This window comes from Esox lucius, chromosome 13 (assembly GCF_011004845.1).
Source record: "Esox lucius isolate fEsoLuc1 chromosome 13, fEsoLuc1.pri, whole genome shotgun sequence".
Lineage (NCBI taxonomy): Eukaryota > Metazoa > Chordata > Actinopteri > Esociformes > Esocidae > Esox > Esox lucius.
Genome location: NC_047581.1, coordinates 20,377,863 through 20,400,822, shown reverse-complemented (window position 1 = coordinate 20,400,822; position 22,960 = coordinate 20,377,863). Strand labels below are relative to the sequence as shown.

The following is a 22,960-nucleotide window of genomic DNA, read 5'->3' as shown; positions in this document are numbered from 1 at the left end:
TGATTTCACGTTGACGTATTGTAAATTATTAAGGGTGCTTAAAGATTCAATATAATGTTTCTTGTTACAACTTCCCTTCATTAAGTTAGCTATAACGCGTAAAACCATGCTGCACATTTTCGGTCTCTTTCTGTAGAACACACTCGGCCCACAAGTGTCGCTGTTGACGGTCTGAACAGTAGCGTGTCGTATCTGCAGCATGAGAGAGCAAGCCATTCCCTAAACCTTGATTGGTTTATGTCGTTGCCATAGTCATCTCTCTACAACATCACATTGCAAAAATGTCGACTCCTTGGTAAACAGATTTTTTTCAGTGATGGCTAATATACTTTCTACACCATGTGCATGGATATTTTTTATTGTTTTAATTAAGGACGCAAAAAGCAATGTCGGTAAGTCATTAAACTATTTTAATTTCCATGGTAATCAATGAGCTAACTTGATGGGTTGTTGAACTAAACCTAAGCTAATGGCTAGCTAGCAAAGTATAGATAGCAATTAATCCCTTTTAAAGTTTTTCAGCCGTCGTATATCGTTACACCCGGCCCCAGAGTTTCAGCTTTCTTGCTTGGAAATATATCTGGCATATCGCTGACCCTGAGTTCTCTATCGCCCTTTAATTCCTCGGGTAAGTTGTCTACAGTACTTGCATGACGTGTATTGTCGATACATTCTTGTAATTGGCCATGGAGAACTATACATTTGGTGGGTTAATTTTGACAGGTCGCCTTCCACCCCCAACCTGCTCAGAAGAGCTGACGCACTGGGTTCTCACACAGGATTTGGTGGACAAGGTAGTGTGTGACGTATAAGAGATCCGTAGAGCTTCGCTTCTACCGCCACTAAAGTAGTTAGATATTAGGTCATCTTTAATTGCGGGACATAGGCTTACGTTTTATGATGTAATCTGCAACGCACCGAGGTTGAAAAAAGATTGTGACTGTGTTTTCTTAGTTGCACTACCTGGAAAAAACAACTTTGTGGATGGGTTGGAAAAAATCTATTGAAATCCCTGATCACTGCTATCAAAGATGCCTGGCCAAAGGGCAGAGCTGTCCATTTAGAACATTTACCACACAAGTAGTCATAAAATATATTGTTAGGAACTAAAAATATTTTCATTCATCTATAAAAAAAGACAGTTTACCCTAATGGCTCCCAGGTCGTTTCTTTAAATAAGAATCTATTATTAGAATACCGCTACCTGGTAAAAGAATTGTAAAAACACACACATAAGAATAGCCAAAGGTTGATGCCATTCAGATCTTCATTGAAATTACAATGACCATCTAATGTCTGTCTCTGTAACCTCTCTGTCTCAGACTACAGTGCGAGTTCAGCTCAGTCTGAACCGCAGTCTTATCCTGTGTCGTAACAATGATACAAACACAGACTGCTGTCCTGAACCCTTGTGTTTGCTGGAGACCCTCCGTGTGTCTGCCTGTCTGGAGAACACACCTCAAGCCTCACTGCTTATCCAAGCTAAGATTTATGCCCAGGTCTATCCTACTGACCCTGTGTCTGGTGAGTTTGGCTCTTTTTGGAGCAGGTATTATTGGCATAGGGTGTTTTAGTACTTTCATGTTGTTTTTCCAATTTTTTCTTTCGGTTTTGTCAGATAACAAAACAGTTATCCCCAACCAAGTATACCGTCCCCTGGGCTCCTGTCCCTGTGACCTCACATTGGGAGCCTGTGATGTGCGCTGCTGCTGTGACAAGGTGTTTATATCCACTATGACACATATTAAACCTAATTCTAACTTTCTGAATGGAATGATTAGACATTTTAACTCTGTTTGACCATCAGACAAGTATTCCTGTCATATGTCTCCCACAGGACTGTTCCCCTGAAGTTTTGAAGCTGTTTGTGTCCCAGTGTCTCATGGGCCCTTTTGGAGGGGAAGTCTCTCCAGTTCCTGATTACCTGTGCCGTGCACAGTCAGTTGAAAATGCCCCAGATTGGTTTCCATTTCTCTGTGTTATCTCCCCGCCTGACAACAATCCCTTTCTCGGACTGTTTTATGAAGGGGACACAATGTGAGTAACTGTCTATGTCCTCAAACAAAAATATGTTTTGTAGCAAAATCCTGCTGTTAAACAATAGATTGTAGATTTTTTTTGTGCATTTGCAATACTTCTGTCCAATTTGTATTATATTTCTTAGACCTGATACGTGTTCTTCTACACCCTTTCTATATCTGCTTCAGCACACCAGTGCCAAGGCCGTCTTTCCAAACACCAGTGCTATCAGCTGCACTGCCCAAAGACAACTACCGTCAGGGGGATCCTATATTCACCACAAGTGATCAGTATATCACCATACCTCAGGTTATTCTTGTCTGTCTCTCTTTTTCTTGTCTGCATCTTTCTTTTTTCCTTCTTTACCTATGTATATTATAAACAACATGTATTTGTGAATTGTCACTTCTATATCTGTATATATGAATGCCATCTGATATGTCTGTATTCTCTCCTAATCCCTCAGAAGTCCCTAGTTGGTCAGTGTGTAGATCATGCCCCTGTGGCATTTTTGAAAAACGTCCAAGCGCAGTGTGTAACCCGTCTCCTGTCCTGCCCCACTGGACCTCCCCTACAGACAACACCAACTGAGCTGAAGGTACAAGTGAGGGATGGCCAACGAGGTAATCCTCATCTACCCATTAGTGGAACAGTTACACTTTTTAACTTGACCATTGTCTGTTTATTGTTGATTGATTTGCATTGTGTTTTTGTGCACTCACTGGGGAAACCCTTTAGGTGTAGTCACAGTGGATGTCACAGATGAAATGGCTGTTGACTTGAGCCCCTTTGTCTCAAGTCCACTGGTTGGAGATGGAGTACCACTGTGTGAAAATGTGACCCTGGCATTAGATTACAAATTCTTCTGGAAAGGGAATGGTCTAACAAATATTACACTTACCCGAACACTTGGAAATGTCCCTTCTGTTAATGGTAGGTTCCAGTTTCTTTTGAAGTATTGTAGTATAACAGTAACTGTGTTATTACATGTCTGGCATTTACATCAGTTGTCCTGCTTCTCTGTGTTTGTATTTTCTCTTCCTGTTACAGTTGCTTTGACATCCAGGTATTCAGTTGTGTTTCTGAATGGAGATGCTTTGTCACAGCCCATCTCAGGAAATCCAGGTTGGTGTAAAGATATACACTTATAGACATGGTTAGAGTTTTGAAATATGGTTTTTACAGAATTACAGATAAAGGTTTGCATAATCTCTCCCAGATTACCAAGTGGGCAGGCTTGTGATTGGTGGAGTTGAGGACACCTTGGGGAATAGCACAGTCATACATAGGGCCCCAGTCAGTCTTTGGAAGCCAGGTAACAAACAGGTTGAAAAATATATTGCTTTAAAGGTGTCCCTTATCAAACTACACTTGGTGAATAAACAAATGTGCACTATTGTGAACCACAAGTTTAGTATGTGTATATGTTTTCATATTTTTATATTTCTGTCATCAGTAGGCAGCGGACTTTGTGGCTCTGCAGAGATGAGGCCAGTTTTGTTTGGAGAGAACTCAACTGCAGGATGTCTGTTACCCGTGAACCTACAGAACCTGACCCAATGTAGTATGGTCAGGTAAGTATCTACACACACACACACACACATTGAAAAGTTGATCACAATATAGCAAAATGCATGCAAATGAGAGGAATCAATGTCTGTAGAATGTTTGACCTCCCTCATTTACCTCCATCAGAGAGACTGTTGCATCTCTTCAGAGGGCACTGATCCCAGCAACACTCATAGCCAAGAATGGAGACCCACATTTCCTGAGCCTGACTGACTGGTTGAATATTACCTGTGAGTTCATCTATTTTCTATATTTTGTAATCATTTCCACATGTATCTGTTAAATAAAATCCCGATATTAGCCAAAATACACATCCTAATATGTTTTTGGTCAAATCTCTATTATGTTTTTATCTTGTGTTGAATAAAGAAATATTCACCATATAAATTCACTGTTTTGTTGTTGTGGCTTTCTCTATTCCACTTCTGTGACCATCAAACGGAATATCCCACAGTTGTGGAACTAAACTCCAGCCAACCCATGGGGGGTGGTACTGGCACATGTTCTGGGATTCCCTCCCATAGACACATCCACATTATGAGCTTTGCGACACAGGTGGGGGGGTTGCCTCAGTGGGAGATACAAGGAGTGGAGGTCAGGTAAGTGCCTATAAAATTGTTCACTTCCATCCCGCCTAACTTTCCTTTTTGCTGTGCTGTCTCTGTTCATACTCAAACAAATAGGTCTTTACATAGGACTTATTAGAATGTGTGATTATGTAAACGCCTCCTTGTTTGCACAACTAGCTCTGATGTGAATGTTGTACCCACACAGTGACCATGTATCCACTTGGAAAATGGAATGTGGAGGGGGTGACCCAACCCCTTGTTTAGACCAAGTTGTGACTCAGTTTTTCCCTGTCACATTCTCGATTACCTTCAGTGATATCCCTATCAACATCGGGCCACCCAAAACAAGGTGACTCCTGAAATACTAAATCCTTAAAATTTGATTTACTGTGTGAATTTTTTTGTGCTCTGTTTAAAGGTGCAGGGAATACAACTGTTATGTGGTTCTGCTTGTGTGTCTTTCAGGTTTCAAATTAACTTTACGGAGTATGACTGTGACAGGAATGATGTGTGCTGGCCCCAACTTGCCTTCCCCCTTACCAAGTATTACACAGGTAAGACCGTTGTCCCAAAATGTGACTTATAAAATGCGACTAAGGTCTGATAGCCTTAGGATTAACTATTTTCTTCTCCCCTCTACCTCCAGGTGAGTCGTATTCCCTGTCTCTGGCCAAGGGCCTAACCCTTGTGTTTTTCTTCATCACTGCCTCTCTTCTTGGGACACCATGGAAACAGATCCGACAGGCATGGAGAAGTGCTTCTATCTAAATCCAGGAATCTTCTAAAGAGTGGTTCAGTAAAAAGACAGACTGGCATACAGTAACAATGGACTTGGGCTACCACCATGACAACTACCACCTTGAATGCCTGTCTCATGGCTTGAATCTGCTTTTACAGCTGTAGAAATAATCAACAATGTTATTGCGGATGAGTAATTTTCAGGTAGTAACCTTAAATATTGTCAGCATTTTCTACTGTAAAAATGTGTTGTAAAAATGTATTTTGATATTTATTATTAAAATTGTTGTTGCATTTTGATGTTTAATTTGCAGTGTGTTCATTGCATATCAGACATTGAATTAATCAGTACCACCCTGGGGGGTATTTATTCACCCAAACAAAACATTTCAGTTGGCAGTCAATCTGACAGTGGAGGGATCATTCTGAATGTGAAAAAAATTTATGAACAAACGTCATTGCAATGTTTTATAATATGTGGATTTTATTTTAAATGTTTTGTCATTGGCACAAGAAAGTTACGTCATCACTAATGCTGCGAATAGTGTTGCATGACCGTGACGTGGAATTAGTGTAACTTGGCGTACAAACTCAGGATCGCAGGGCGCATGATATTTAGAGTATTCAAAGAGGACTGGTCTTTATTGAAGTGTAAATGGGCTTATGTTAATCATAACGTAATTTACAAAACGTTATTTTTTCTATTAGTAGTTGTATCATAGGTATTGTCTGCAGCTACAAAAACAACAAACTGCACTGAGATCACGGAACCAGCTACTACGTATGTTAGCTAGCTAACCGGATAGCTATGAGATGGCTAATTCGTGTGGTGACAGTTCTGGTTCGCTACACAAACGATAACTAAATTATTATGCTTGCTATAGCAGAAGGACTCGAACAACCACTACACCAAGATCAATTTGAGACCAAGTGGAGACGTGTCAATGATTGACCAGGCTTGGAAGCGAATGAACCGATAATTTGTTAACCAGCTACAAACTGTAGCTGCTATACTGGAGTTTTCTTTACTACTAGCTTCTCAGTCGCACCGGCGAGTTTGTTCGACAGCTAAGCCTACCCAGTGAAGTGGTTTGGGCTCTTGACTAACGACGTTAGTAGGTTAGATAGCTAACCGGTTGCAGTGTGTAAGCTGAGAAGAAGCGCAAGCCGTCAAGATGGGCTCGTTGTTCCGAAGTGAAGAGATGTGTTTGGCCCAACTGTTTCTGCAGTCTGGATCAGCATACGACTGTATAACCGAACTGGGAGAAATTGGTCTGGTGGAATTCAGAGACGTAAGTAGCTACTGATCTCTAAATTAATAAATATAGCCGTGTCTATATAGTTATTTAGCAGACACACTTAAAGTGACTCACATGATCAATTGGGGGTAACTGTCTTGGTCAAGGAATTAATAGATTGTTCTCATCACCTCGCGGCTTTGGGATTTGAGCTAAACTTTTCAGTCACCGGTCAGATGCCCTACGCTGTATTTTTTAGATATGTCTGAAATTAGAGTCTACAGCAGTCGCAAAACTATTAAGCAATCGCAAAACTATTACCTAATTTCAGACATATCTAAAAAATTATAAAACGAGAGAAGATGACACCCCCGAGATCACGTGGAATGTTGGAGATATTTTTCAAAATGTAATCAATCACCCCCTAAGTGTTTTGGTGACTAACAATTTGGCTTTGCTAATGTTTCAGCTCAACCCCAGTGTAAACCTATTCCAACGGAAGTTTGTCACTGAGATAAAGAAGTGTGAAGAGATGGAGAGAATTCTAGGTAAGGGAAAAACTATTTGGTATTATGCTGAGGAAAGAAAAGGATTTGCCCAGTCCTGTTTCTATAAAAATCTGAGGGATGGGTTGCATAAATGTTACGGTATGGTATGTAGGCCTAGTTATAGATGTTAGGGTTAACCATCCATGATTCTACATTTGTTTTGGACCTATACATTTGTTATTTTTCTTTTGAGTCTTGAAGAATATTTTTTTTTACAAATACCTCTTACCCATTTAGAGCCCAAAATTGTTTGTATGTGTTAACATGTCTCAAATTGTAATTAAGACATAATCCTTACATCCATGGCTCTATGAATTTCAGATTCATGTTACATTTCTTCAGCACAGCCCTCATCTTTTTAGAGAAACAGGCATGTTTTTTCAACTGCTCACGCCCATGTAAAGTTTTACCTTACCATATGAAATTGAATGACTCCTGAATAACTCAAGGAATTTCAAACATTAGCTGTGCAAATATTTTTTTCCATGACATGACCACTGTACAATTTGGAAATACACTGTGTTGTGGCCAATAACGCTCATTCAATAAATCTAGAATTCACTCAGGCTTAATTGGAGGCCAATGCTTAGGCTGAAGATTAAAATCTCCCAGAAAGTACACAGGGAGCTGGGTTCTTTTTTTCTTTTTTTGTTTAAACTGGAATCTGAGTTCCTAAGAGAGAGTATTAACTGAGTGTGAGGCCGAGTAGTGATCTTTGACTCTTATACCCCATTCTAACTATGCATAAAATATTTGACCATGCTGTGAATACATTTGCAGACTGTTCTTTTACTGCAGTACTCTGCAAATGTATTAGGCCCCCTGATAATTTTTTTAATCCATTAATCTAAGCAGTGTGTTTTTATTTGACAAAGAAAAAATGGATTTGCCATAAATCTTATTTTTACATTTTGTTCTTTTCCCTGTCCAAGTGGTCCTACACAGCTGCAAATAAGTTGAGGTAGTGGCTTTGATGTTGCTAATCTATTATTTTGGAGTATTCCATCTGGGACTTCCATTCCAAATACCGTATATCTTAATCATATTTGCAGCAATTTGGTGGTCATTATTGTGCTGATTTATGCCTATTAGTCAAAATATTTTTTGTAATACTTAATGAGCAAGAATTTTACAAGATTTCCTTCTGTCCCTAAAGGAAGTACCTTTAAGTCCTGTTCGAATGCAAACAGCTTTTTGTGTTTTCCACTGTCTCTCAATTTTTCTTTCTTCAAATGTCTTTATATTTTTTTATAGCCACACGCAACATTATAATATAATATCCAAATATGTTTTTGGACTTTTAGGCAGTTTTTCTACATTTCATTTTAATTAAATGTATTTGGTTTTATTCTGCAAATTGGGACTTGATGAATTGTACAAAGCACTAGTCTGATACCATTACGTTACTGCAGGCATCATGGCAACGAGAGGCAGGAGCCAGTTGTCTTAAATAAAAACCAGAACAATATTAGCTAACCCCTGCTAACTTAGCGAGGTTAGCAGCTAACTAGCTTTGGTGAAAGGTTTTTACACTGTGTGATGCTCTAGTTGGCAGCATCTTTCGGTTCATATGAAGTATGAAGGTTTGACTGGCTGAGACTGTAGTGACATTGTCTAACTGGATAAATACTGATCATCTGTACAAAACACCTTAGCTGTATGTGAATTAGCACAACTGTTATTTGCTTATCAAACATTAGGTTATTTCAGCCTGTGTTAGAAATAATGTAATAAAACTAATGGTCCTAACGATGGCTCTATGTTGCTTGGTGACGTCACTTGAGGTGATATCCATCCCATGAATGGACTCTGGTAAACCTGTCCCATCTCTCAGAATTCCACATTTCTGCAGTGGAGAGAGAGACTTTTTTTTACACATGTGTTATAGACTGAATTTATAATAAGAAAAAAAATTGCTCTATTACATCTGTTGCTGGAGATGTAATATTATAATCAGATTGTTTTGGAAACAGTAACTGTTTGTGTGTTAAGACCTCATTATTATGTTCAACAGGGTATCTTCTAAGGGAAATCAAGAGGGCAGACATCCCACTTCCAGAGGGAGATGTTAACCCGGTTGCACCCCTGCCAAAGCATGTTCTGGTTATAATGGTAAGCCCCTCTACCTGTCTCTCATTCGAATGTCACAAACTGTTTACCATAACAATGAGGTATTACCTTTGTCCCAAATGACACCATATTTCCCATAGTGGAGTTTCACTCTTCACAAGGGGCCTATATTGTCACAAGGGGCCTGGTGAAAATAAAATGATATCATCATTACTATTGACTTGTATGTGTGACTGTCCTCAGGAACAGTTGCAGAGGCTGGAGGTGGAGTTGAGCGAGGTGACCAGGAATAAGGATAAACTACAGAAGAACCTCCTGGAGTTGACTGAGTACACACACATGCTGCGCATCACACGCAACTTTGTGCACCGCAGTGCTGAGGTAGGTCCCAAAGCTGCTCCACCATGCAGAATCTCATTATTGCTTTGCCCTTTCACACTTTTGTGGACTTAATGTTATAGGTGTAACTGTACATTTATTCTTACTGAACCGTGGTACGAGATGCCTCTGTTCAATCTGCACTGGGAACTTGTATGCATAACAATATCATCTCATAGGGAGTAGCCTACTAGGCTTTTGCTGAATTGGGGCAAGTGGGAAGTTCATCAACTTGTTCCAGAATACAATGTATTCAGTTTCACAGTGCACATTAACCAACTGGTCCTGTTTAGTTTGTGTACGTGTAGTGTTACGCCCCTATCTGACATGCTTGTTTAGAAGACTGAACAGGTTAACCCTGAAGCTACCAAAATATATTTTTTGTGAATTGATTACCAGGTCTGGTCACATAGCTACGGTGTGACTCAAATTAGAAACTATTGGAAAAAAGTATGATTTCAGCATTTTTAAGAATTAATTGCGATGCTGAGAGTTTGTGATCCCTTTAGTATTTCCTGTGTTTTTATACAGTGGGGAGAACAAGTATTTGATACAGTGTCGATTTTGCAGGTTTTCCTACTTACAAAGCATGTAGAGGTCTGTAATTTTTTTTATCATAGATACACTTCAACTGTGAGAGACGGAATACATATGTCATACCATGTGATATTCTGGATGTTTGTTTTAGATTCCGTCACTCTTATGATAAAATTACTGATCGACAGTGTATCAAATACTTGTTCTCCCCACTGTATTTGAGCTTAAATGGAATTAGATCTTAATCATAGTAGTAAAAGTGAAATTAAACCTGATTAACAACACAATTGATCCAGCTTTTAATTTCTTTCTTGGAAAAAATAATTAAATTCCCTGTTCATTAGCCCAAGTGTATTAAAGTTTTGGAAATGTATTTGGTCCTTGGTGACATTGTAATGACAATATCAAACAGACTAAACATGCAAACCTTTCATCGTCATCAGTAAATGGTAGCATTTTTTGGGAACGTATTATTTTCCTAATGTCTTGATTATCAATGTATGTGTTTAAAATATTATTTAATTACTTAATTAAATGTAAACTACATAGCTGAACATGCTAGCCTGGCAGAATGGCATCCACAATCCAGTGATGCACCTTGGCATAAATTCTAAGTCTCTGGATCTCTACTGGAGGAATGGAGATATTGCCTAATATGGTATTTGGATGATGATGATGGGGAGCGCTGACTAACATGTCGGTCCAAAATCTCTAGGTGTTCAATAGGGTTGACATCTGGTGACTGTGAAGGCCATAGCATATATTTTAACATAATTTTCCTACTCATCAAACCATTACATGACCCTCTCATACTGTGTGATTGGGGGGGGGGATTGTCACCCTGGAAGAGACCCAATAAAGTCACTTACATTCTTTTCTCTTGCCATCCAAAATTGATGTCAACTGGGCCTGCTCATCATTTTTATACATGCCACCAAGTAGTACACCTGTACTTGAAGTACACCTGTATTGAAGCATCTGCATTTATGTTCTTCCACCCATTTACTCAGGTTTTTGTCACCGTTCCGTATTTTGTTGGGCCCTATTGATCTTCAGGTTCACATAGTTTTTCTGTGTTTTATCTTTAATCAAGTTCACTAAAGTTCATGCTAACGTGTTCACAAACTTTGTCTTCTGTATCATAAATGACCGCCATTTATCCTAAGAGACATTGACCAGAAAATATGCTATAGTTTGGTTTTAGTTACCCCGCAGCCAGCATTAGCGATACCAACCGTAATGGAAACTGTTGTTTGTTATGGCATCAAATAAAACTATGTGGGTTGCTGGTTTCTCATCACAGTTCTGCAAAGTATTCATCACTGACAGGCTTCTGTGCTCTTATGACTGATTCTGAGCATGTCATTTTGTACATGGCCATAACTAAATATAACAATAAGTGTGGATTTGCACACAGACATAAGGAATGTGGTTTAGAAATGTATAGTCTCAGGCCAGTTCACGGGGTGCTATATCTGCCAAGGATCTATCAATTCACATTGCTGGTATAGCTCCCTCTTCACCCTTTGATTGTATGGATAACCTATTTCTCCTAATAACTAGAATAAGGAGTTTTTGTCTGCAGTTAAAATGACCCCATTGGAGTTTCTAAAGTCCATATTGACCCCGAAATGCTAAAATGTAGCTGACTTACACTTCATAAAACAAGAAAAGGAACCAAGCAAGCTTAGTTCTGCCGGCCCGCCATTAGATGGGGTGAATGTTGTTGCCCAAGCTGGATTCGATGTGCGGTTTACTATGTGACAGACCGCAGGTGTGGGTGCACGTGATATATGTGTTGCGATGTGGTGTCTGTTTACTTGTCAAACCAATTAGTCAAAACTCTGCGGTTCCCTACATTAGTTAACATCCAAACAAACAACTGGTATATCAGGATCGATACACTAGATTCGACAAGTTTAAATTAGAGATTACTGTAGATGGGTAACTAATAGCTGACGAGGTCTGGAAAAAACAATAAAAAATAAGAAGATTGAATTTCCACTCCCCTTCAAAATTGATAAGTTTGTTAACTGACAATGTTTTAAAAAAAATGATTGTGCAGTGAGGGTGAACGTGTCCTCAAACTGGGTTTATGTTTTCTAGGGTGAGCCCCTGCAAGTTCAGTATGAGGAGTTCCCCTTCCTGGAGAAGGACTCAATGATGGACTACACCAGCATGCAGCGTCTTGGGGCCAAACTAGGGTAAGGATCTATCAGCAGCAGAGTGGCCAGTGTGTTAGGTACATCCCTCTAGTACCATGTCTGACCCCTTTAACGCCTGAACACTTGGATTCAACAATGTTAGGATACCGGTCCATGCTGCTTTTCAAAGGGGCTTTGTACCTTATAAATTAGCCACAGATTGTATATTAATATACACTTTGGCATTTGCCTGTTTACTGCAAAAACACAGTTTCTCTCACTCACATTCCTTCAGGTTTATATCAGGGCTGATTCAGTGGGTGAAGATAGAGGCCTTTGAACGCATGTTGTGGCGGGTGTGTAAAGGCTACACCATCCTCAGCTACTCTGAGATTGACGAGTACTTGGAGGACCCTGACACGGTAGGTACCTTGACTTATTTGAATCCATTTCTATGGGAGTATTACAATGAATCGAGGGGTTAACATCATCGTGTGTTAATCCTGTGTGAAGCAGCATGTCTTACCTCTCAGCCTTACCGTGTCTAAACTGGCTGCCTGTTCTCTGGCCATGGCAGGGCGAGCCAACTAAGAGTGTGGTGTTCCTTATTTCCTACTGGGGCGAGCAGATCGGACAGAAAGTCAAGAAGATCTGTGACTGGTAGCTAACACTTCTTCCCAAACAACCTCCTGTTCCGCCTTCAGCCTTAGCTCATTCCCCCATAATGTCATTCCGTTGTCTGAAATCACCTGTCATGTCTGTTATGTTGCCCTAAACAAACCCTGAAAGTGTCCTGGATGTCACCTTGTTTGCTCCTCAGCTATCACTGTCACTTGTATCCATACCCTAACACCAATGATGAGAGGAACGATGTTGTGGAGGGACTCCGGACTCGCATCCAAGACCTGCACACTGTAAGCTCTCTAAAATCCTTGTAAGCAACATGTGGGTGATGCTTATTCTATTTGTTTTAAATCTAAATTATTTTTGAAATATCACGTTTCTCCCCTCCTATCTATTTTTCTGTTTGGTATTGGTGGTCTCTTCTTTTTTGCGGGTGATATTATGATGCATGATTTGAAATGAAATGACTTCCTATTACAAGATTCACCATCAAAGAGTTATCTAGGTCTACATAGTTTAAGTTATCATGGCACGGACATAATTAGATACTGAAACATTTAAGTATGTCAAACAGCCGACTGCTCATCATGTTATTGTTAGCAATTTGGTTGAAATGGGTAATGGAAACACTTCAGGCTCTTCATTAGTATACGTGACATCCAGCTGCTTTTATCAACACTACACAGTTTAAATGGAAACACGCTGTGGCAGGAAATTGACGCTTCTACTTTCCATGCCGACCTTGTAAATGCTGAAAATAAATCACCCGACATCTTCAAGGAAACTCCGTGAAATGATTTAATTCATTGGAGAAAATCATCCCTGGGTTAATTTCCGGAACAATCAAGGTTGTTTGCACCACAATGGACAACCTTTTATGAGTACCATACTGAGTCTAACCCTTTTCATTTGAATTAGTCTAACTTGAATAGAAAAATGAGGGGTATTCAGTTGTCTTGAATATTTGCAATGTTCCAGAAGTAATGTTGACATCTCCACAAAATGTTGTTGAATTTTGGTGTGTTTTCTCCTATTTGGTGTGTATGTCAATGTGAAACATGAAGCAATGGGTGAGATATTTATATAAAGAAAGACTTGACAGCATTCCCCAACCCCTCCCTGATTTTTAATTGGTTGTTCAGTTAGGCACTGTTTCCTTTAACTGAACATTCTAAATTGTAACATCAAACTGAATGCAGCTCTAGCTACTCTCTCGCACTGTTTTACACATCACCACCAAACCCAATAAATAAATTAACTTTAGGTGTGCTGCAGAACGTTTGGGGAGGGCAAATGGATGCACTTCTATGATTTAATAGGCTTGAATCTGTTGTCTTATTTTGTCTTCTAAACCAAAGATTGGTTGGCAAGGTGTGACTTTTCAGATGTAAGAGAGATTTCAGATGGATGATTGGGTCCGCAGTGTGGATTTTTTTCTTTCTTCTTTTTAAAAAACATTATACCATGGTATTTTTTAACCTGAGAAGTTTTACTCCAGAGATCACATCACTGGCTAGTTAAAATGTAAGCAATCAACAGCTTGTCATTTCTGCTTCTGTGTATATATCTTGTGGTAGATGAGGCATTCCACTGAAGTATGGAACATTTACGCTTCATAGTATGGAAGGGTTGGTGGTCTTCATAACAGAATGGGATTTGTAACAATCTGTTTTTGGCTACAGGGACACGGGCTGTGGGCATTGAGGTTGATTCAGAGGAGAAGCACAACGGAGGGGTAGATCTGTTGGGAGCGGGAGGCAGAACACTGACGTAGGCATCAGAGCATGACCACTACCGGGTCACTTGACTAAGCTTGTGCCTTGTTGTCTGGAAGACTGTTAAGATCCATTTAGGAGTTCTGTCCTTGAAGGAAAAGAATTTACATTAATCTCTGGTTTCAGCACATGATCTACATGAGGTCTCAGATGAAGGCTGCCTCTCTTTTTCTCCCTTTTTGTCACACACACACACACCCACACATCACACCACCACTCACCATGCACACGCAAACACATACACCCCACAAACACACACACACACACATTTAAAAGCATGTACACACTGAAATTTAATCGCTGGCATGTACATTGCAGATTCTCCAGCCCTCATAACATTCTTTGATAGTCCTTCAAATTTCCCTATGTTGTCTCCTGAGATTTTTTTTTCCCCAAAACAAGCTTTAGGCTGTGTTTAACTAGACCTGAGCCTAGCTTAATTCCCTATTGGTATTTATAATGAATGGGAATCCAATACTAAACCACACCCTGGCTGTCCACAGGTACTCCACCGGACAGAGGACTACCTGAGACAGGTGCTGAACAAAGCCTCTGAGTCTGTCTACACGTGGGTCATCCAAGTCAAAAAGATGAAAGCCATCTACCACATCCTCAACCTCTGTAGCTTTGACGTCACCAACAAGTGTCTGATAGCTGAGGTGTGGTGCCCTGTCAACAGCCTGCCCACCCTGCGGAGGGCGCTAGAGGAAGGCTCTGTGAGTCAGCTTCCTGTTTATATGTCTCTGTGGGGAATAGTGTTGTTGGGCATAACTTTAATTTCATCTTAAGTTGAAACCTGAAAAAAGTTAAATATTTGTTTGATTCACCACAGCCCAGAGGAAGAAAAGAGATTTGGAGATTTTCATTTTATATTCAGACAGAAATTGGCATGTATTAGTTAAATTATTTATTGGAGAATTTAAGCACAGCAGTGTCTTGGCATTAGGCTCTGCTCCTCTGGGGTAGCTCACTGCCCTCACATGATCATTTATACAGTAGTACCAACAACAACATGTCAATAATATTATTAATAGAAATCCCCATAGGCAATGAGCAAGGCACGCAGTACCGATCCCTCCACAAAATGAAACCGAACCAAACAGTTGGAGGCAGGGGAGGTGGGTGGGGTGGACCCACATGCTTGTACGGCTTGTAGTGGTTAACCTGATTAAATAAACAGTTATAAAATCTGACATTGTGATAGGAGGGATCTGACAGCCACTGTTGCATCACTAGCCTATTAACACTCAGGTTTCCTGGATCAACTAGCTGTATAAGTTTTTTCTAAATTTGAATTACTTTGGTTTGAGGCCAGTGATTCTCGTTTCTAACCTATCTCACCCCTGCTGCATGTGCCCACTTGGTCGAAAGAAAAAAACAAACATTTGCCTTTTCAAAATTGCCCTGGTGCCAATATCTTTGGATTCAATTGTATGTTTTGTACTTTAATAACATTGTGGATCACATGACCAGCCTAAGTAATGTTGTCAGTCTTTAATAGGATACCATTGCCACAATCTTAGTGTGAAAAGCCAGTTTATCTGACATAACTGGTCTGCCTTCACAGAAGAAAAGTGGAGCCACAGTGCCCTCTTTTGTCAACCGTATTCCCAGCAGTGACACTCCACCTACCCTGATAAGGACCAACAAGTTCACCTCAGGCTTCCAGAACATAGTGGAGGCCTATGGAGTGGGCAACTATAGAGAGGTTAACCCAGGTACAGTACACCCTTTTGGTCTGCTCTGTGTGTGAGTCACCACAGGTCTGTGGCCCGAGGCCCATTGGAAGCCCTCCGTATAACAGTCCAGGATAGAGTTTACGATGGAGAATAAAGATAGTTTAACGTGTGTATGGAATACGGTGGTGTCATGTTTTGTCTTTCCTCTGAACAGCTCCTTACACAATCATCACCTTCCCGTTCCTGTTTGCTGTGATGTTTGGAGACCTGGGTCATGGTGTAATAATGGCTCTGTTTGCTCTCTGGATGGTGCTTTATGAGGACAATCGCAAACTGAAACAAAGCAGGGATGAGGTGAGTGTACCAGAGTGGTGGCGCTTTCAGGGAATTTCCCACAAATCCCCATGTAGTGCCCTGGTTTCTACCCGGACCAGAGAGATCTGGACAGACTAGGTGTCAGGGTCTTGTTTCTAGTCCTCGTGCGCCAGAATGCTTCCTTAATAAGGAAGTAGGAAATTGGGTTAGCCAGATCCTTACCTGTATTTGTGCTCTTTTTACATTGGGGGAGTTACTTCTTTTTCTGGTGTTCTGGGTGGGTCAAATGATCACCTAGGTTCCAATGGAATGAACTATGCTAACTGCATCCAGGATACCGGCTATGCAAAATGAACTAAACCATTAACATTGGTGTGCTTGTCTCCTAAGATCTGGAACACATTCTTTGAGGGCCGTTACATCATCCTGATGATGGGCTTGTTCTCAGTCTACACTGGCCTCATCTACAACGACTGCTTCTCCAAGTCTCTCAACATCTTCGGCTCTGGCTGGAGTGTCAAAGCCATGTTTACATCCGGAAACTGGACCTGGTGAGTGGTACTGTACTCCGCGGCTAATAGGTATATGTTAAATTTTTTGGAGGCATTAGTGGAAATGATTAGGAATCACCTATATTGAGTATGTATGTTTCCACCTACTCAGAAGGTACATGTTGTAAAGCATTAAACAGTGAGATAAATCCAGCAGAAGCTGTGGAGTGGAGCTTCACTGAACAAACATACATGCAGCATGTAAAGTGTTGGTTGTGTTTTATGAGCTGAAATAAAAGATACTACATATGACATTAGTTGAAGGAATGTAAATAATTTTTTTGACTCAGGTTTGGCCTGCTTGTATGACCTTTAATTGCGGTGTTTATCATAATCCACAATATCTTATCTTTGAAAATACATATAGGTATTCCTCGTTGCAATAGCAACTGGCAAGTGTTTGGCCAACACTTCCCAATGAACATTGTTAGAACAGCTGTCAGTCTAAACCCTACAGTGCTTTGAGGAGCCTATGCTCTGCTGTCGTTGTAGCATGTTACTGTAAGCCCCTTTCTACAACAAGAAATGTGTGCTGAAGTAATGAGTACCAGCGAGTTACATATAAATCATCTTCTGAAAGGTTGCTTATTGTTTTTTGTTTTTTTGTACCTTTGTCCTTTTCTATTTTGAAGGGACTCCACACTCCGCACTAATGCCTTTCTGACCCTTGATCCCAACGTCCCTGGGGTTTTCAACGGACCCTACCCTTTGGGTATTGACCCGGTAAGTCCATGGCTGGATTATTCATGATCATAAACTGACTTTGTAGTATTTTTCCATTTAGCCGATGTTCTTATCCAGAGTGTACTTCAACCTGATGATTGTTCTCATTATTTTCACTGTAGATTTGGAACTTGGCTTCAAATCGTCTGACCTTCTTGAACTCCTACAAGATGAAGATGTCTGTGATTGTGGGCATCATTCACATGAGCTTTGGGGTCATCCTGGGTGTCTTCAACCACTTGTGAGTTAGAGCATGCTCCACCCAGAATATCAGTATTAGAATGCAAAGTAATCTTTCAAATGCTCGTAGTTGATCTCCCTCTTTTTGTTATGTTATTGACAGTTACTTATTTCAGTATGTTTTTAGGTAAATATGTCAGGGCTTGAATGAAAAGTCAGGTTAAAATGTTGTATGCAAAAACTATGCAATGCATTAAATTGTTTGATCCTCTAATCAACCCGAACTGCAAGGTAATTTTAGACTAAAACGTTACATTCCTGTATTAGATGCCGTGTATCAAGATAAATATTGAATCGTCTTAAAAGGGAAAGATGAACATCCCATTATACACATTTGTACTGCATTGTAGTAAAGGGCAAGTGATGACTTTCAGTTTGGGGATGAACTACAAGCACACAGTTTAATTTCAAGCGACAGAATGTCCTTCTCTGAATCCTGGAAGCTCTGTGTGTTAAATGCAGGCACTTTAGAAAGAAGTTCAACCTCTACCTGGTATTCCTCCCGGAGCTGCTGTTCCTGCTGTGCCTTTTTGGCTACCTGGTCTTCATGATCATCTACAAGTGGCTGGCCTTCTCTGCCCGTGACTCCCAGATGGCCCCCAGCATCCTCATCCACTTCATCAATATGTTCCTAATGCAGGGGGACGGGGTGCCGCCCCTCTTTCCAGGACAGGTGAGCCCAGGATCATGTGGGGGATGTGCCATAAATGCCATGCTGTGTACTACATGCAGTACTGTAGGGCCCTGGTCAAAAGCTGTTTCGGACAAAACCAATGAATATGCATGAGTAGTACTTCCACCTCTCGATAAAAGCCATACTTGTCACGCGGGACTAATTAAGTTTATTGAGAGGCCAACCTACCCTGAGACTAGTTCAGTGGAGGGAGACCAACCTACCCTGAGACTAGTTCAGTAGAGGGAGGGAGACCAACCTACCCTGAGACTTGTTCAGTGGAGGGAGGGAGACCAACCTACCCTGAGACTAGTTCAGTGGAGGGAGGGAGACCAACCTACCCTGAGACTAGTTCAGTGGAGGGAGGGAGACCAACCTACCCTGAGACTAGTTCAGTGGAGGGAGGGAGACCAGCCTACCCTGAGACTAGTTCAGTGGAGGGAGGGAGACCAACATACCCTGAGACTAGTTCAATGGAGGGAGGGAGACCAACATACCCTGAGACTAGTTCAGTGGAGGGAGGGAGACCAACCTACCCTGAGACTAGTTCAGTGAGAGTAGTTCAGTGACTCTAACAGACATGTTTGTTCTGTGCCTCTCTAGGTTGGGCTGCAGGTGTTCCTGGTGGTGGTTGCTCTACTCTCAGTGCCTGTCTTACTGCTGGGGAAACCAGTCTACCTCTACTGGCTGCACAACGGAGGAGCGAGCCGGATGGGGATGTACAGGGTGAGGGCTTGAGCGTGTAGCCGCCACTGACTTCAGTTAGAAGCGTGTTAAAGCGTGTGCATTGTGTGTTCACATATGAAGTCTGTTCTGGTCGTAGTCAAATGTGGTTCCGTTGTACAAGCGTGCTGCTTGTAACATGCAGAGGGCATCTCAACAGGGTTATGAACGGGTGCGGCGCCACAGTGAGGAGGAGATCTCCCTGATGAGGGCTAACGACATGGAGGAGGGCAGCGACCACAGTGACCTCTCCACCAGCAGAGAGCACCAGACAGAGAAAGAGGAGGTTAGCTGAGGACATCACCACCTCCCACTAGCCATTAATTCAGGCTATGAGTACTGGAAGTAATCAGTCGTGTCGTTTTTTTCTCCCCAGTTTGACTTTGCAGACGTGTTCCTACACCAGTCCATTCACACCATAGAGTACTGCCTGGGCTGCATCTCCAACACAGCCTCTTACCTGCGCCTCTGGGCTCTGAGTCTGGCACATGCCCGTGCGTATCACGACGTCACACTCCTAGCCAATTAATTTTTGTGATGTATACATGTTTAATGTTTATTACATTGGGGTGGGGGTAATTGTTTACCTGGAGCTATGTTCTTCTTATTTGTCAATGAAAGACTGTGATGTCCCCCCCCAGAGCTGTCGGAGGTGCTGTGGTCCATGGTGATGCGGGTGGGCCTGCGGATGGATACCACCCTGGGCATCTTGTTTCTGGTACCAGTGTTTGGAATATTTGCTGTACTCACTGTGTTCATCCTCCTGGTTATGGAGGGACTGTCGGCCTTCCTTCATGCTCTTAGGCTGCACTGGTTAGTTGCTCACTATATTTGCCGAATTGATACAAAGAAAATGACGTACCAAAATAATAATCTCTACGTTGTTCAAAATTTGTGGATGTATGGGTTGCACCTTTTTTTTTTGTTTGTTTTTTTAATTTTGCAATCTCTGTGATTTTTCCATAGGGTGGAATTCCAAAATAAGTTCTACAGTGGAACTGGAATAAAGTTTGTTCCCTTTGCCTTCTCACTGTTGCCGTCCAGTTTTGAACATGATGGCTTGCTGTGAATGGGACTGAGTGCTCCTGATTCCTGGAAGTGTAAACTGCCACAATGTGCCAGCAGTGATACTCAGTGATACTGAGCTAGCCTGGTTCCCAGTCTGTTTGTACCATCATGCCAAACATGACAAGAAGTGGTGAGGCGTAAACAGATTTGTATCCAGGCAACTAATGAGCCTCATTATGTTCAATTTCATATATTTGTTTCTACTATTTGTTGCACTAACTGCCTTACATGAATACAACCAAATCTCAGTTTATCATGCTCTATTTTCAATTTTATGATATTCTGGGTTAACAAATCTTGGCAAAGAAAAGGCTCCTTTAGTCTTGTTCATGAATGAGTTATTTCTGAATGAATGCTGTAGACTTCAATTTATAGAGTGAATTTTGAGAGATTAACCTTTGAATGACTTTGATAGGCTTTAAACCACAGTGGTTAATTTCATCTGGATTCTATTCATACTGTGCTATGCTGAATGCTGACAGAATGTCCTCACATGTTGCCTATGCCTCAATCGCTTTGTTTGAACCTACACCTAAAACAGCACTTTCCATGGATGGAGATAAAACCATAGCTCAATAATGCTTTCATCAAGGTAATTCTGCTGGTTTAGAGCCATTTGAAGAGAAACAGCAGTGGATTAAGAATAAAGCCGGTACTGGACTAGGGCAGATATCTCTCAGAGATCAATTTAGAGCTTTTCCTATATTCCCATCCTGTAGCATTAGCATACTTTAGTTAATGATGAAATAACATTTTACACTTTAGCGATGGGGGTATTGTTTTTGTATTGGATTCGTTTTTTAATATTGGATTTGGTAAATAATGATTGTATTAGGCCTTCTGAAGAAGAGCAAATTGATTTGTGATTACCATGTAACACTGAACTTTATCATTACGGGGAATCCTGGACGATTTAATTAACTGACTTGCTGTCCTATCAAACAATAATGTATCTTAATGATCCTTAATAAAGATGCCCATAAAGCAGGATTCAATGGAAAATACTGCTGTAAAGTTGAGACTTGGTCATTTCAAATTAGGGGCTACATTCTACAACCATTAGACCACTAATAATCTGAGATCACACCTAGGGCTAACCTTTCGTCATTTACTGTATAATTATTTTATTACACAGTGTGCGATTTGTTGAAGGGTTGCTAGAAATGTTGCTGTTCTGAAGCAGTTTGTATCTGAATCTTATTTATTTTAAATAATGTAACTGTTCGATATTTGTTTTTATAAAACTCCACATTTAGTGGTATACAGTCCTTTTGCTTTGCTGAATAATGTTCCATTTCATGGTGAACATGTAACTGTAAACAAAATGTGACCGGTGAATAAAGATGATCATTTTGATTGAAAATGTAAACACCGACTCCTTTGCCTAGGCGCCACGGTAGACTTGATCTGATGTTAACACTAGAGGGCGCGAAAGGCAGCGCATGGCACCAGAAAAGGGTAACGTTAACGGGTTGCCATAACGACATGAGGCAGTCAGTAGTTGCGATCAAGAAACTGAACTTGATAGCTACATCAACGAAAGAGTTCGAAGTAAATGTGAATTTACAGCTTGCTGTCCAAAATATTGTTCGTACGTTTTGTATATAGGCTTACTAATAATGTCCCTCGACGATCCGCGGGTGGAATGGATCAAAAACCGGGTATATTCCTGTTTCTATTTGCCGGACCCTGGTTGTTTTGAGGAGTTGTTGAGCCGAGGAGATGGCGAGGAGGAGCGAAAGATATTGACGTTCTTGAATGAAGTAACGGACAAAGAGTTTGTATCGACGCTGTTGTTTTTCAAAGGAGTCCGAGAGGAAGAGATTGAAATTGAAATTCCAATTGGTAAATGCAGTAGACTCACATTTTGTCACTGACACTTCTGTTAGAAAAGCCTAATCAGATTTAACTGTGAAGTAGCCAAGGAGACGTGTTTTCTGTTGTGAATGGGCAAGCAAACTGGACAAATTATGAGGTGTTTATAATAAATAGGTACCCACACAGAATAGGCCGCTTTTACAAAGGACAATGTTTTGTGTACAGAAATACACTTTAAAAACAAATGACCAAAGAATGCTTACCATAAACAAAATTGTCCAACAGATCAGGAACACCCTCTTGGAGGTAGGTGTGGATGAGTCAGCTACTGCTTTCTGTAGAAGACCACCAGATAACCTGCAGAGCCTGGACTGCAAATTACAAAACACTAGTTAGCTTAAAAAAACAGATGGCCTAAAAAGCCAGAAGAGTTTTGGAAAAAAGGTGTTGTGTACAAATAAGACAAAGATTACACTGTACCTAAGAATATAGGTTTGTATTGCATATTGGGAGTCAAGTTCAATGGAACCTAATTTTTACCTATCTGTAATATTTGGGCCCCCCCCCACGCCCTCCCAGAATCAATGCCCCTGTACGTACCAGAGTGATGGCAAGAGGATATTGTGGTTCATAGGAGTGAGAAAATAACCCAAAACACTGCTATTAACTACCAATGAGTTTTTCAGGGCTAAAAGTGGAAAGTTATTGACAGACCAAGACAATTTCCTGATATAAATAAATTTGATTATGCCTTTCACATGCTGAAGACGAGACTGAAGGCAAAAATTTAGCAAAACAAGCTCTAACTGAAGATGTCTGCTGGAACGCCAGGCCGAGCAATCACCGGCGAAGTAGCCTTGTGTATGATGAGGTCTATGGGTCAGAAACTTCAGGCAGTCATTATATGCCAAGGATATTCAGCCATGTGCTAAACATGACTACTTGTACATCATGTTAATCT

At 40.8% G+C, this 22,960-nt stretch overlaps 2 protein-coding genes across 3 annotated transcripts; both read left to right on the top strand.

The window, feature by feature from the left end:
- Positions 1–199: 199 nt before the first annotated feature.
- On the top strand, positions 200–5,193 carry tctn2 (tectonic family member 2). Of its 2 annotated transcripts, none has more exons than XM_010896407.4 (17): positions 200–392; positions 515–628; positions 724–794; positions 1,323–1,524; positions 1,619–1,719; positions 1,838–2,037; positions 2,208–2,328; positions 2,486–2,642; positions 2,758–2,952; positions 3,070–3,144; positions 3,239–3,334; positions 3,479–3,593; positions 3,715–3,818; positions 4,043–4,187; positions 4,363–4,506; positions 4,623–4,711; positions 4,804–5,193. In XM_010896407.4, the coding sequence occupies exons 1-17, from the start codon at positions 317–319 to the stop codon at positions 4,923–4,925; spliced, it is 2,127 nt and encodes a 708-aa protein (XP_010894709.2). In that variant the 5' UTR covers positions 200–316; the 3' UTR covers positions 4,926–5,193. The 2 variants fall into 2 exon arrangements, with proteins under 2 accessions (XP_010894709.2, XP_010894708.2); XM_010896406.4 differs by having other exon boundaries at positions 3,476–3,593.
- An 877-nt stretch (positions 5,194–6,070) lies between these two features.
- Positions 6,071–21,550, top strand: atp6v0a2b (ATPase H+ transporting V0 subunit a2b). Its single transcript, XM_013136840.4, has 20 exons — positions 6,071–6,187; positions 6,603–6,681; positions 8,696–8,793; positions 8,995–9,132; positions 11,773–11,870; positions 12,106–12,232; positions 12,388–12,470; positions 12,631–12,724; positions 14,713–14,925; positions 15,777–15,927; positions 16,103–16,242; positions 16,594–16,754; positions 17,387–17,477; positions 17,600–17,718; positions 18,180–18,390; positions 18,994–19,116; positions 19,274–19,399; positions 19,490–19,607; positions 19,755–19,926; positions 20,080–21,550. The coding sequence occupies exons 1-20, from the start codon at positions 6,071–6,073 to the stop codon at positions 20,180–20,182; spliced, it is 2,562 nt and encodes an 853-aa protein (XP_012992294.1). The 3' UTR covers positions 20,183–21,550.
- The last annotated feature ends 1,410 nt before the right edge of the window (positions 21,551–22,960 follow it).